Source organism: Amblyomma mixtum, chromosome 3 (genome assembly GCF_055824585.1).
Source record: "Amblyomma mixtum isolate Tamu chromosome 3, ASM5582458v1, whole genome shotgun sequence".
Classification (NCBI taxonomy): Eukaryota; Metazoa; Arthropoda; class Arachnida; order Ixodida; family Ixodidae; genus Amblyomma; species Amblyomma mixtum.
The window spans coordinates 304,509,669-304,525,170 of record NC_143014.1 but is presented as its reverse complement, the minus strand read 5'-3'; the positions used below and the strand labels follow the sequence as shown (position 1 = coordinate 304,525,170).

Genomic DNA, 15,502 nt, shown 5'->3' with positions numbered 1-15,502 from the left:
TCAAAAGGGAAGGAGACAAGTATTTGTTAAAAGACATAAACACCATTTTAGTCAATTTTCACCTGCAACGTGTCACACCACTGACAGAAGCTAGCAAGGAATTATTTAAAACGTTGTGATCATGAATAGAGGTGATGGTGTCGTGCACGCTCAGACATGCACCGCAAAGTTCACAGTGAGTGAACGGAAGTGGCAGTGAGGGGTTGTCAGTGTGAGTTGACATGAGTATGAGTGTGTGGACGTGAGTGTGAGCGAGTGGTTGTGAATGTGGGCAGACATGAGTGTGGTGGATCGAATGCGGGCAGACTTGAATGTGAGTGAGCCACCTGTAATGGTTCCGAGGTAAGATTGTATGGTATGGTATGGTATGGTATGGTATGCTAAGGCATGTAGGATTTAAACATTTTCTTGCCATTCGATTCAAACTCGTGACGTCAGCACAGAATAGGACTCCGTGATCACCCTGTGTAGACGAATAGAGGAGTAGCCACGTTTGAGGGATCCCCGAGCCCAAAAAGTTTCCTCCCGGACCGAAACTTGTGGAAACAGCAGGTTTTGGCTATGCCTATAGTTGTGGCTCGTTATTACGGCCCCCGTTAATAAGGACGACCCCAATTATGGACACGGCACAAATGCACATTGGGGCGCATGTATTTTTCCCTGCTTAACATGGATGGTGAAAATATCCACTGCCCCAACCAGATGTCTGGCTTCCTGCATTTTGAGCGCAGGACCACACAGAAATGCAGTAAAAAATTGAGAATGACTGAGTGATTTCCCCTTCGTGGTTTCATGGGTTCCCAATTCCATGAATGGCTGTGAAAAGAAATCCCGCAGCTTGTGCCACGTAGAGCGCCGTATTCAGCAGCTATAAGCCTAGAGAGTGCTAATATGTAGCACCGTTCGTTGGATATCACCATTAGCAATAGAAGTTTGGTAATTTAGCTCTGGGATACCATCAAGCGCGTCACAGACCACTAGGTGTGTCAAGGTGAGCCATTGAGCGCATTACTCAATGGCGACCAGGCTAATGGGCTTGTGGCTCAAAAAATTATGTGTCATTTAACTTCCCTGGCCACTATCGTGCACAGAGACGGACTTTAGTAATAGCATGTTTTTGTTCTTTTTTTCCCTTGGCGAATTGTTTTTACGGTCGTCTCGCTTTATGTAGTTTCACTCGTGAACTGAAGTGTCCATTTTACGGAGGCATGAGTGTTTTTTACGTTTTCTTAGCAGATAAAAGTGAATTTTCAGTGGGGTAGCTCCTAACTGTCTCATTAGAGTGCGGTAATCTTTCGGCACAGATGAACTTCAGTTTTTCCGTGGGGTCCCTCAATGTGCATTGACGCCGCTCAGCGTACGGTAGTTATCGCATTTTGCCTCCACCGAAATGCGGCCGCCGGGCCAGAGATTCGGTCCCGCGCCTTTGGGTTCAGCAGCTCAACGCCAAAAGCCGCAGAGCCACCACGGTCGGTAGCCATGGTGGTGCGCGAATCGAACGCGCTGCGGTCGAAGGACAAAAAGAGGGGACACTCAAGCTCCGCCTTAAGAGCATGACGAGATAGCGTAGTGGGTTAATTCCCATCTATGCAGAATGACATACTATACTTTACATGCACAGATCCCTGGGATTTGTCAAACCCCTCCTGGCGCAGTGGTGCAGCGGTTACGAGATGCGCCACTGCCCTGCGATGGAAGGAGCTCGCAGCAGTGGGCCTTCTGCGGCCCAGGTTAATATTCCCGAGCTACCAATCATTAATTTAACTGACACCTTCCATGCCGGACAGTTTGCTCACTATTCGTTGGACAGGTTGTGATGACGCTCAAGGACACATGACCTAGGTGGCGCACCTGCCTCCTGGGTTGCTCTTTGGACATCACCTGCCAGAGTAAAGTTGCAAACACGGCGGTACCCGGCTTTACCTAGCAGAGTGAAGCTATCGCATCAAAAGGGGATTCATGCGCGATTTCAGAAGCCTGGTGTGCAGGTGCTTACAGTGCTGGCGAAGTGAAGCGACTTCAGCGTCTCACTGATGTCCTCCGCCCGGGGCGACACATTCACAATGACCAGAACCTTCCCGCTGTCGGCCAGGCTGTTCTTGAGCGTGTGCGTCAGCTTGGTGCGCCGATACGGAACGTACTGCGTACTCTGAGCAGAGAAAAGAAGAGAGAGCATGGGGCACTGATCAGCGGCAAAGATCCGAGCACAGGTTACTTGCAGGTAATTATCTGTCCCGGATAGGAGGAGACAAGGTATGAAGGGAAAGCGACGTATAATAGAAAATCACGACGCACAAACATCTAAAAGAAGTGCTCGCACATGAGACGCGAGCCAAGGCTATGTTCTGAATTTCCTTTAAAAAGCATTAGTACAATTGTGCTCATCAAGTAAATCTGTGTGAGCAGGAGTCCCCCGTTGTTCACAGAGTGATAACCGCCACTGATGATGAGGAACAGTTGGGGGCAAGAAGGAAGAAAGAAGGTAATCCTATGCCACTGTGGCAAACAATCGATACGAACCATGGCTCGCGCTCTGTCAAGAGATTTTTTACCTCCAGCTTTTCCAAAGATAGTGCGAAGCGCACATAGGAAGCACACAAAAAGAAATTGTTGACCCTGTGTGGCATCTGTCATAATACTGGAAAAAAGCAGTGGCAGCAGGTGAATTCTATGGCTATGTTAAATTTGCACTGTTAGCAGTGCGGCGTTGTTCTGAACTACCCACATGAATAGACGCAAAATTAGTAATTTTACACATTTTTTAGCAATGCTTGACACTGTTTTTTATGTTTAATACGATGTTTAAGCTCTGAGGTACAGTCAGCATCACAAAAGTCACTAGCTCATTCAGCATGCTACGACCACAGTGCCGCCTGGCCTCTACGCATTGTTGGAACTCGGAAGTAGAACGAACGCAGTAGCATTAAACGACCACACTCTGTCACTGCAATGTCAGTGCCACTGCTACGCCCAACAAAACATGCGAAGTGGATGAAAATACTGCTGAAAAGTAAGCAGCAGTACCTGCCGCTCAGGGGATCACCTGCCCTCCAGACTGCACACTACGATATGGTATGCATAAAAAGAATGCATGGCCAGTTTCTCGTTACTTATGTGAGCCCTGTTTTGATCCCTATCTATACAAAACGTTACATTAATCAGCATTAGAGCCTGTGCGCAAGAAGTATCCATCTCGAGCAGCATGTATAACAGATGCAAACCAGGTGGTTAGAAATTTTTTCAGTTTTTTTTCTCCCCTGTTTTTGCTTTCAAAGTCAGCGAGTGTTTTGTAACCAATGTTAAGCGTTAGAACTTCGGCACATATCACTACTGTGTTCTGTTTTGTAGCTTGCAAGCGGTTCTGTGGAATTCTCTTCGACCATACAGAACTTTTTCGCCACGAAAGCTTTAAATATTGCTGCTAGTTGCAACTGAACCAAACTCAAACACCATGGTAACTAGCAAGAACCAAAGATGAAGTAGGGGGTGGTCCCTCAGCCCCCTTCCTGTGCACTCCGCAGTCTCTTTGTCCAAGCGTTACGCATGATTTATTCACCACTGCCGCACCCACCTGCAGTACACTTTGGCGTTCATTTTCCCACCTTCGTACTTAGTGTACTTGAGGCCAAACGGAGTACCCTATTTGCTACTGTCATGGCGTAAGAATATATTTAGGCGCTAACACTGCGCGCGACGGCGCGACCAGATCTTGTTCGCGCCTCTTTGCACTTTTCTCGAATGCGGACAGATGGCGCCAGGCGATGAGGTCTTGTCTGGTCGCCGAGTTGCGGCGGCCGTAATGCTGGTGTTGCGCGATCGTTCGGTGCCGCGGCGTGTATGTGGGCTTTGTTAAGTTCGGCAAGGAGCAGGAAGATTGAAACTGCTGTCGACACTGAATAATTTTAGGCTACTTCGTGTTTTACTAGCTGGGACTGCATGAATGGGTGGAACCGCAGCGAGGACGCGGGCCTTCGATCCTTCCAAGCTCGTGATCGAAATGCGTTCATTCCACAGTTTTTTCTTTCATCCTCAAGAATGCTCAGAGCATTGTTAACTATACTGACTCTTAAATATAAAAGGTCGGCTGCAACGCGCACGCTCCCATATTTGGGCGAAAGAGCCTGGGCTTCCATTTAGACATTGCTTGAGGAGTGTAATGCGCAGACACTGTGAGATGATGCCCGCCGTTTAGAGAACATGGTTAACTTCGGCCACATGGGGTTCTATAACGTGAAGAAAAACCTCAAGGGCGTTTCTGCATTTCGCCTGCATCAGAAATGTTGCCTCCGCAGTGAGGAATAGGGCTCGCGCTCGTGTGCTGCGTTGCGGAAAGCCTCCACCATTGTACGATTGAGCACAGGGACAAAAAGGAAGCCAAGCGTGCATTTGCGATGTTTTAATGCCTAGTACAGTGCAAGTTTAGTTACGCGACGCGAAAGTGGCTAGTGGAAGTTCCCCTGGCATTCCTTCTATCAACCTAACCTTTTACGCCGACACCGACGATGCTGAGCTGTCGTCTCCCTCAAGGAAAGACTGGCGCGCACGCGCAGAGGTAAAATCCAGATTCTAAACTGGGATTGGCGGGCGTCAGTTGAGAATAATTGCAGTTGGCATAGTAAAGCGACTTGTTGACATCAATAGCGTTGGGCCACAAAATTATCCATCGAGTGTTTTAGGCTCCGGCGAATTATGCAGCTGAATATTTGTCATAAATGTTACTGGCATGTCATAGCATGTTTTTGGCACCAAAATGTACAGCAGGTGGAAACTGACCACGAGATTGCCGACTGAAATTGATTCCTCCGCGGCCATGGCATGGACAGGGATCGCTGAGCACCTAGAATGTTAAGTACCGGGACCATGACAACAAACATTACCCCCATGAATGCCGATGGAGAGGGAGCTCGCAGTTAAGTGAGGAGGCGCGTCCGTGTGTCATGGTGGAAGAAGGACATGTTCTTTGATCAGCTGACGCACGTAGTGTACTCCAGTTACATGTGCGCAGTTTCTTCCGAGAGTTCCATGATGGATCGGCGTCTTTTTGTTTTTCTCAGGCCGACTCCGAGGGCAGTGCGACAGCGGCGGGTGCGGACCATTTGCGTGGCTGCTTGGCACATGTGGATGCACTGTCGTGTTTTCTTGGAGGCTTTCATGAATTTGCCTGTTTTGTCAGATAATTGGGACATCCGGGAAAAATACTCGGAACAGCATTCGCCAACAGCCCCGGTTTCTTGGGTGCATTTAGTAGTTTCTTGCCATTGAACTCTGCGCAATACGATTTAATATCGTATGTTCGAAAAAGTGCTTCGCGCAGACGTGGTCGTTCGGTCGCAATATCCTATCTGCTCTGGAGATTGCCTGGCGCCAAAGCTCTAGGTGAGCATACTCCGACGCAGCTTTAAAAAGTGATACTTGGTCCGGACAACTCTGGTAGCTCGATCAGCAGTTGGTTACGAAGCATAATCGTGTCTAGACAGCTTCTGGACACGGCTGGACCACTCATATGTGCCACAGCAACAACCAACACATCACAGCCACTGTGCACATAGGCCGAGACGACCGTACACGGCATCGGCCCGCGCCACCACGGGCGTTTGCAGAACGATCACTGCGGCTGGTCCCAAACCGCGACACAAAAAGCTAGTTCTACCCAACTTTCTTCGTGCACGATGCCTACTACAACGTGGAAGCCAAGAACCTAACGTCTACATCTTGTGATGCACTCTGGCAGCGCATAACACCGACAAACAATGCCTAAAACGACATCGAAAGCCGTGCAAATCACAGAGCCGCGTCCGCTGTTCCTGAAGCGAATGACCACTACTCCACAGCGCTCCCGCGCCGCTAAGGTCGGCGCATGTACTAGAGGGCGAACATGATCTGTGCGCGCTCTCCGCCGCGGCGGGCGGCCAGTGTCAACACCTAAAATATTCTTACACCGTCACTACTGTGATAGACACGCGCGCAAGTCGAACGCACCCCCATTAGCTGTCAAAAAGTGCAGTTTTTTTCCCTCCCGTAGTTTACGCACCTCATTTTTCTCGCACGCTGTCTGCTGCTGATGATAATGAATGCTAGCAGGCGCCCTTCTTGTAAATACTGTAACAACTACGCTATAATATGAAACGCTATCTGTCGAATGTCAAGACTACGAATTCTCACCCTACGGGACGAATGGCCAGTAAAATCGTTACGCGTAGAATCCGCAAAACAAACAGAATCCACGGCTGGTTTTGCCTTCCTCTGTTCGACCTGCCACAACAAGGATCGTAGCAATAGCAACTTGTCCCAATCGGTCTTCGCGCTGGATGCTGTGCGCTTTGCTAAAGTGACCCCTCTCTTTCACGGCATCATGGGCCGCTACGTGAGTTATACGCGCTGGTTTAAGACATGAGTTATGGACTACGCTCTAGAGCACGCAAACAGAGCTCGATAGTGCGTTTTGTATTATTTTGAAGGTGAGTCGTACTGGAGGGAGTATTTAAATAAGCGGCGTATTTTGTGCCCCATTTTTATCAATTAATTTTTTACATATAAATTACCCCATGTAATAAATTCACCCTCCCCCCGAAAAAAAGAGAAAAAGAGAAAGAGAGAGAAAGAGAAGAGAGAAAAAAAAGAGAAGAGAGAAAGAGAAAAGAGATAAAAAAGAGAAGAAAAGAGAGAAAAAGGGTAAAAGAGAGAGAGAAAGAGAAGAGAAAAAGAGAAAAGAGAGAGAGAGAGAAAAAAGAGAAAGAGAAAAAAAGAGGAAAGAGAAGAGAACAATAGTGCAATGCACACGTAGGAATGGCGCGAAAAAAAATTAGCTGCAGTTCAACTCCTCTTAAAACTGGTTAGAAAGCGAAAGCTATGACATATCGGGCAACTGTATACGCGGCTTGGCGTCTGTAATGTTGTGTGCGTTCCGGACACTGTATAGGCAGCGCGCCCACCCTGCCACCCTGGCAGGTGGCAGTTAATGGTTGATCGCGAGAGTCTGCTCACCCAATGAACGCTGCGGCCCATTGCTGCAGTGCCGCCTGTCTAGCGCAACGTTATCAGGGCTATCGCATGCAGCCCACATTCCTCTGTCATCACCCCACGTACCTCAATGTGCGATTCAGGCGTGCACTGATCCAGGGAGCCAGTTATGCGCATTTCCTTTCCTTACAATCATCGCAGTCTAAAACGTCCTCAACGCCAATGAACACAATGAACGCCGACAGCATATGGCTTCAGTGCCGCGTTTCTGCCACAGCGCTATCAATGCCATCGCATGTAGCGCACATCTGTCACTACCGCCACGTTGCCTAAAGAACGACTGAGGTGTCCACTGTCCCAGGGGGCCAGTTATGCGCCTTTCATTTGCTTTCGAAGCTCCCGCTCTTCATCGGTTTCGTAGCTTAAAGCGCGACTAATGTGTCCACTGTCCCAAACGGCAAGTCGTGCGCCTTTCCTTTCCTCTGCTTTATCTGTTGGCAACGTGGCATGGGCTTTGGTTATGAAGGTCATTTGAAAGTCAAACTTGCGGCCACGGCGAAGCTGCGTTTACCTAGCGTAGGGAAGCTTTCCCTTCAAAAACCGCACAGCCCACGATATTGTACTGTCCGTAAGCTGCTGGGGCAGCACTTACTGTTAGCACCTACTGAGGCATCAAGTGTGAGAAATGCGTCCACCTCTGTAGTACTCAAAATCAGCCTCTGCGCTCATCAGTAAACTTTACACTGACTCCTACCTCCCCGGACGCGAGCGCCAGGAAGACAGCTTCCAAAGCCACAAGTGATGACTTAATGGAGGCGGCTTCGCGTCGGCGGGTGCCGTCACCCCCAGTCTCCTCTTCGCTCTCGCTTCCCGCCAGGTCGATGAGGTTTAGGCGTCCTGGACAAGAACACAAACACACACACACACACACATACTTGAAACGCTCTTCCCACTGCGCAGCTAAGCCTGTTATTGCAGAGGTGATCACGCTTAGTGGCTGCTCTGCTAGGGCCTCTGGCAGCCTTGGCCTTAAACTGAGGCATCGCGCAAGCTAGCCTACCTTTATCAAATGAACTCTAATTTGGGTTACTCAGAACTGCCTTTACACGTTGGATTCTTGGTAGTTGAAACAGCCACCACGCTGACAAGGGTATGCGAACACAGCACCTTTATATAAAAGGCCGCACTTCCTAGATTCTGATTGATTGCTGATTCTCGCTTAAGAAACTCTGCAAACATAAGCCTAAACTCATGTTCGCAATATTTCTGCTGCTATTCATGTTTACCCGGTCGCTTGTGGAGCAGCTGTGCTTCGCCAGCCGAGAGGCAGTAGAAAATACTCAAGCGCACTCGTGGCATCGAAAAATATTTTTTTTTCTATTCTTACAGAACATTTACGAATTCTGCAATCAAGCCATAGCAACGAAACTCTTTCCACCTTTTCTCTACAACAAGGGTTTTTATCATAACAAAAATACTACTGACCGCTTTTAGAGTGGATTCAAAATAATTTTTTAGTACCGGCTGTCCATTTGTTACGCTTGCTGCCAATACCACTTTTTTAATGAATAAAAAAAGCTCCCGCAAAACAGCAGTTTCTTTTTCGGGACGGCATATGGAGCAAGCATATAATAAACTCTGATAAAAAATCATCGCGGTCGTCGAGAACATGTTCTTTGCGCACACAAAAAGTGGTGTTTCGAGAAACTGCAGTTTTATGTTCGATCCGGCGATCGCAGTCCTAAAATCACCCGTGTTCGTAGCCGTAACCGCCATTTCCTTCAAAGTGCGTTCTCAACACTTTCATATCAACCCTTTCAGTTCTGAAAATTTTCCATGTTGCCTAGGTGATCTATATGTCTTTCAGAGCTACTCACAAAACACACCTAGTGTAACGTAATTGTTTCTGCAGAATTCTCACTTTTTCCGCGCATTAAAAGCTAAACGAAGCATTGCTGTCTTCGCTATGTATTTTAAAACAAAAACTGCTGCAAGCCTTCGTAAACTCCAAAAAAACCAGAATGTAAAACCAGCAAAGAAACTGATGGATGTTCAACATTCACAAAGAGCGCCAGGGTGCTGCAAACTGAACTGTTAAATAGAGGGCAGCTTTTTCTGGATTATGTGTAATCAATGTCCGCAAAAATAAGACACGTTTTCATAACTATTTCTTTCTTTTGAAGCCAGAAATAGGCACGTAAATGATGCCTGCCAGATGTCATGCCTAATTTCAAAGACCTTCTTGGTACGGTTGGCGCTATTTTTAACATATCATCTTTTGCTGACCCGACAAAACCATCCGGGCTATATATTCTTCAGGAAGCCTAGTATATTGCTAGAAGAAAAAATGAGAGCACCGCTCTTTTAGTGACTTTTACCTATCATTCCCCACTAACTTGTTACAACGGCGAACTACCAGCCAATGGGGTCTGTCTCTAAAACATAACATAAAGATATACTATTTCCTGCTTAAAGCCAGGAGCGGCTGAAACCCGAGATCACCGCTCCACGACTCAACTGCGTTCGTTCCATTATCCATGTTTCAGACGACTCCATAAGCATCCTTCCTTCGCTGCTGGTGCCACACCGTTCGTAAGAGCACAAAACTAAAGTTTACTCATCGACTTCGATAGCCGTGAGGGCTGTCGCGCGTATTTTATCGAACAGTGCCGGAATTAATGAACGACGCGTGCTTGTTGCCGACGCGCGCACTCCATTCGGCGACCGTAGCGCGCTGTCGAATTGTGGCTTGATATCTTTCGATACTGGAGGCTCGCATTCACGATCATTTCCGACTTGCAAAACTCTGCTTCGAATCGTATCTATTTCTTGCGCCCACTTCAAGAAGATTAGGCACCACCAGGATATAAAACTCTTGCTGTCGTGATCATGCAATGTTTAAGCCGAGTGGCGCTTGTTTCTGAATTTTTATCTCTTTCAGACAGTGAAATCTGTATTTTGTTTACTACCATTGTTTAACTGATTTTGTTGCCGCAGGCTCTCTAGCGAAAGCGACGGACACACTGTCACGCAGATATCTCTCAACATTATTGATAGCCCAAGCGGCTGATCTAATGGTGCACCTCGCGACAGTCACTATTACTCAAAGCAGGTTCAAGGCATGAAGGTACGAAGACCACAGAAAGAGCAGGACACACCACAAGCGCTGGTGGTGTGTCCTTCTCTTTCTGTCGTCCCGTTTCCTGCACTAGCTGTTTTCAGGTTCAAGACAAGTAGCGCATTCACTCTTGTGGATAGGTCAATCGTCTCTAACAGTGCTATTCCGACCTGCCCCATTCTTGGCTGCTATTTCCATGAAGCTAAAGCTCATAGACGTCGTCGACAGCAGAAATCAACGCTTGCGCTTCTGCAGCGGTGCTGTTTGCACTTCGTCGTTTCTGCTTTCTCGCTCTTATACTGTTCTGCATCGAAACGGAAGCACATCCTGTGCCAACCAGCCAGAACGACCAACCCCTTCACAGAATTGCCGTAGATTTACACCGGATCGTATGCCAGTTCTTCATCGCTTTTTACACCCACCTGGATAGCATTTTGGACGCTTCGTTTTCGGGTTTTATTTTCTTTGGGACATTTGGGGGTAAAAATCAGGCGCTATATTTCGAGTTAAAACTCGGTGCGAATACTGCTATCTGGAAAAAATTTGCCCAATTGTGATTACTTCGGGTAATTTTTTTCCTTCAAAGGTACAAAAGAAATGTTCTGAGGTAAAAATGTTGTGAGGTACAAAAGAAATGTTCTGTTCCTCGAAACTTTCTTTAAAATACAGAAATCAGAAGTTTCGACGAGAAACAGCTTATGTAATCAGATATTCTTCATATTTACCTCACTTACAAAAGGTATTTTGCTGCACTACCATATCCATGTGTAGCACCTTCCTCAAGTCATGCACTGCGAGAACATTCATTTGCACAGCGAGAACATTCACCATTTTAAACGCGCAGCAACCTTGGAGCACCCCCTTCCTCTGAGATCTCTCACTCTCACACCCTCGGAGCAGGACGCCATTTGCGCGAGTAGTGCTCATTCATTTGGAGCTAGTAAGACGTCCGGACAGTACCCGTTTTCCGGCTTCTCGCTCCTAAGGAGTGCTCTTCAAGCTTACCCTAAGATTGAGCAGAGCAATGGATAGCAAGCATTAACATCACCTTTAAATAACCAATAATTAACTGAGAGCATCCCTCAGGAATAAGCCCAGGGCAAACCCTAGTTCCCTGGTGTCCCATTCAGCTGTGCGCTCTGGCACATTACATTTTCTTGGAGGCGCATTTTCGGGTTCCAATCTGGTTTAACATGATTTTTCAGAAACCTCTACAGGGCGCCAGAATCGGGTAAAACCGGTTTCCATCTGAAAGCGACAGACCGCGATCACGTGGCATCTCTTTCGCTTTTAATTCATTAATGCACCCCGTACAGAAAACCGCGGACGCGATGGATGGCTGCTTTTCTCTTCTGCTTTTCTTTTTCGTATGAAAGTTTCCATGAGCGCTCGTATTCTTTCCAGGCTTGCGGCTTATTCTCGGTAAATTTATTGCTGTTTTTCGTCTCCCTCTTCTCACGTGCTCACGTGAAGAACAAGCAGACTCAGTTTTCATACCAACTAAATCATGTGCAAACGCGTGGGAGAAGCTCATTGCTATGGAAGTGAGCGCCTATCACGCCTTCTTCACTCTTCACAAGCTCCGCAGTGCGGGTGCAAAAACGAGTCCGCGAAGACCTGGCGCTCAATACTTGGAATGTTTTTCTGCATGAAGAATATTTTAATCCGATTTTAACGCGTGCTGAAGCGGTGATTCCTTAATTTTGCAGCTTCGCTTGCAAAGACATCCTATACATATTAACCAGCTGCGTCAGGGAACAAAGAATATAATGAGAAAGAAAAAGAGCTATAATTATGAATGACAAGGGAACATTGGGCAACGATGGCGTCAACATGATGGCACCGCTGGGTATTCATTCATTCATAAGTCGTTACTGGCAGGGGTGGCCTGAGGCCTTAGGGGGAAGTGGAGGTTTAGGTGAGCTTTAGGACGCCGGACTCCGAAGCTAAGTGATACAGGGCACTGAGCCTGCGCTTGGCGCACGGTATTAGCGCAACAACACTTTAGCGCCCTGGAAGAAAGCAGACATGTCGCCTCATTTGACTAAAGCGCTTTTTCAAAATGAACAAACAAAATAGTGCGAAACAAAATGGTAATTTGCAACAGTTGGGAGGCGGCAGTCCGGTCAATTTCGTTTTCAGAAGCGTGGACCGAGCGTATGAAACTCGAAGCGTCACAAAAGGTGAGCGTTTGGTGAAAGTTGCTGCGACCCTAAAGGGAGCTCTTTTTGTTAACGACTGTTTTTGTGGGGCCAAGCTGGAACAGATGCCGTCATGCTTCTTCAGAGCGTTAAAAGAAACTTGACAATCACTATAATCGGTACTTTTTGCTGGGGCTAGTTGGCTCATTGTGATATGAGTGAAAACAGCGCGAAAAAAGCCCGAAGCCGAAACGAAGAAGGGACAGGAAAGAGCGCTGAACTCGGACAATATATAGGAAGGCAGTGGCAAAGATAATCAGATGCAGTCAACGTCACATGGTGTAAAGAGCCATAAAAGCGAAAGAAACATAACAGGGTGAACAAGCTAAAAGTCAACTGAATCAAACAAGGGATGAAAACAAAAAGAGATACACTTGATGACTATGAACAGTGAAACGAGCCATAGCCACATAAGGATTAGGATCTGCTCTAATGAAATCATGTGAGCATTGCATGCAAGAAAGTTTCTAACTGCAGACCGCACGGTTACTACAGGCAGGTTTTCCGCACTCAGTGATATCGGCAGTGACTGAAGCTTTGCTTCACAAAGTTAAAGGCACGAAGAAAAATGTACTCAGGAAAGCGACAAGAGGGTGAGACCAGCCGTAGTCCCGTATTCCCACCGTGTAGCACATAATTTGAAAAAAGTCGCCAATAAATATAAGATTCCCGTAGTGTTTTGTGCCCCTTGCAAGCTAGCTACGTTGTGTAATAGGATTAATAACGAAAAACCAAGTGAGCAAACCTGTGGCGTAAAGCACGCCAACATGTTCGTCAGGTGTAGGGAAGGGGCGATCTACCAGATTCCGCTTACCTGCGACAAAGTTTATATTGGACAAACCGGAAGGTGCTTGAACGAACGTTTAAGGGAACACGAGCGTTCACTTGAAAAAGGCACTGGCTCTAATCTAGCGCTTCATTGCAAATAATGTAAATGCATGCCTCGTTTACGCGAAACTGTCCTTAGCGTAGCCCAGGAGTTAAAGGAAGCCTTCTTTATAAAAAGAAAGGGCTTGGAATGTGTCAGTGACGCGTCGAAATCATTGTACGGGAGTGAACTTGCCTTTTTAGAACTACATTGCTAAGCTTTTATTGCTGATTGTGTGTTTCAATCATTCAGTATTTTCTGTTTCATCGTTTTATTGTTAAGGTCTGTGCACTTTTTTAGCCCCACGATGTCATATTCAGCCAGTATTTATTCCTTTCACAATTTCATTTCGTCAGTTTTTATCGGTTTTATCCTTGTTACCCGCTATTGACGTTTTATCCGTTTTTATGGCTTTTTACACCTTGTTACTTTCACTGTTCATAGTCATCAAGTGTATCTCTTTTTGTTTTCATCCCTTGTTTGATTCAGTTGACTTTTAGCTTGTTCACCCTGTTATGTTTCTTTCGCTTTTATGGCTCTTTGCACCATGTGACGTTGACTACATCTGATTATCTTTGCCACTGCCTTCCTATATATTGTCCGAGTTCAGCGCTCTTTCCTGTCCCTTCTTCGTTTCGCCTTCGGGCTTTTTCGCACTGTTTTCACTCATATCACAATAATCGGTAATGCGATATTTGAGCCTAACTCTTCACACTCCACCTGACGCCACTGGCTGCAGGTGGAGTGGCAAGATTACATGGGCCTGTATGAAAGGCGAACCAATCCTGGCGCCGTTAGTGGCGCTTCCTTATTCAAACCGCGCAGCAAACGACGACGCGCGCTGAATAGCGCACTGAAGCCGAGCTTGCTGCGTTTCGTAACATTAGCGCATTACTACGGGCGGAAGCAACGCCGCACTGAAGCGCTCCAAATTTTAATGCGAAAGCATTATACAGGGTCTTTCAACTAAGACTTTACGCAATTTTAAAAAATACGCTTTTTGAGTTAGGAGAGCACTTTTTTCAGCATGACGTTGTCAGTTGTGGAGTACCTTAAAATGCCGCTAAACCTGCTAACTAGCACGCTGCTTAACTAGTACTGCATAGTTTTACTATAAGCTTACGTTTTTAACAATTACCGTTAGGCTCCTTAATAACTGAGAGACGCGTAGTCAGCAAGAAAAGTCCAGATCAGATTTATAATTTCGAAAACGCAGTTACTCTCGGCACTGTGGCCCCAAGAAATTTGGCAGCATCGCGCCAAAATACATACTCTTTCGAGAAGCTTGCCGTTAAAACACCCTCTCCAGTGCACGTAACTCGTCGGGATGGCCAAAATTTGTTGGACCATAGCGCCGAGGGTAACCGCATTTTCGAAATTCTAAAACTGATATGGATATTCCTTACGGGGGGCTGCAAGCCTCTCAATAATTAAGGCTCCTAACATTAATATTGTAACGTGGTGGCCAGCCGACGAATGAGACGTGGTGAACCATGAATGAGAGATGATTTAATGGCCGCTGGCCTAGCGCGAGCGCTCCGTCCCGCGCCACTGCCAGCTTCGTCTTCGTCACAATAGTTAGAATGTTAAAAATTCGATATTAGTTAACCAGCCGGCTAGTTAGCCCGTCTTTGCTGTATTCTGATGTACTACACCGCTGAGTGCTATACCGAAAAAAGCTCGCTTTTAACTCAAAAAGCGATTTTTTTTAAGTTGTGTAAAGCCTTCGGTGAAACATCACACCCTGCGTGTTCCATTAGCACAAAAGCTACCATACGTCGCCCTCCATGACACGAAATTCCTAAGTGACGTCACCGTTCTCCCGCATGACGTCCGCAGTTGACCATAATATAGGGACATCTACACCAAAGAAAAAAAGAAACGCCTGCAGAAGGTGCTGGGAACGGAACCAAGGACCTTCAGATGGCGAGGCGACCACGCAAACCTCAGGCCACTGAACCACGTTTTTTATTAGCGAATAAAGGTGAACCCAGTCTATTGTTTATGGTAATGAGTAGTAGTGTCATTGGGAAGGAAGGAATCTTTATTGAACCTAGCAAAAGAGCTCACGATTAGAACGCTTTCGCATTCGAAACACGTAAGCAGTCCTAAACACCCTCTATAATTTAGCAGGGGTTCTTTTTAAGTGGGTGGCTGAGTGATTATGGCGCTCGGCTCCTGACCCGAAAGACGCGCGGTCGATCCCGGCCGCGGCAGTCCTATGGAGGCGAAGTGCTAGAGGCCCGTGTACTGTGCAACGCAAGTGCACTATAAAACACGCCAGGTGGTCGAAATTCCCGGAGACCTTCACTACCGCGTCCCTCATAGCCTGACTCACTATGGGACGTTAAACTC

At 46.9% G+C, this 15,502-nt stretch overlaps 1 protein-coding gene across 1 annotated transcript in view; it reads right to left on the bottom strand.

Annotated features, from left to right (window-relative positions):
* Positions 1-15,502, bottom strand: part of LOC149355447 (uncharacterized) — a 97,669-nt gene that overhangs the window by 5,587 nt on the left and 76,580 nt on the right. The window contains exons 10-11 of the mRNA XM_089576116.1: positions 7,715-7,857; positions 1,997-2,140 (exon numbers count right to left, since the gene is read on the bottom strand). Of these exons, the coding sequence (XP_089432242.1) occupies positions 1,997-2,140; positions 7,715-7,857 (287 nt within the window). The remainder of the gene's footprint in view (positions 1-1,996; positions 2,141-7,714; positions 7,858-15,502) is intronic.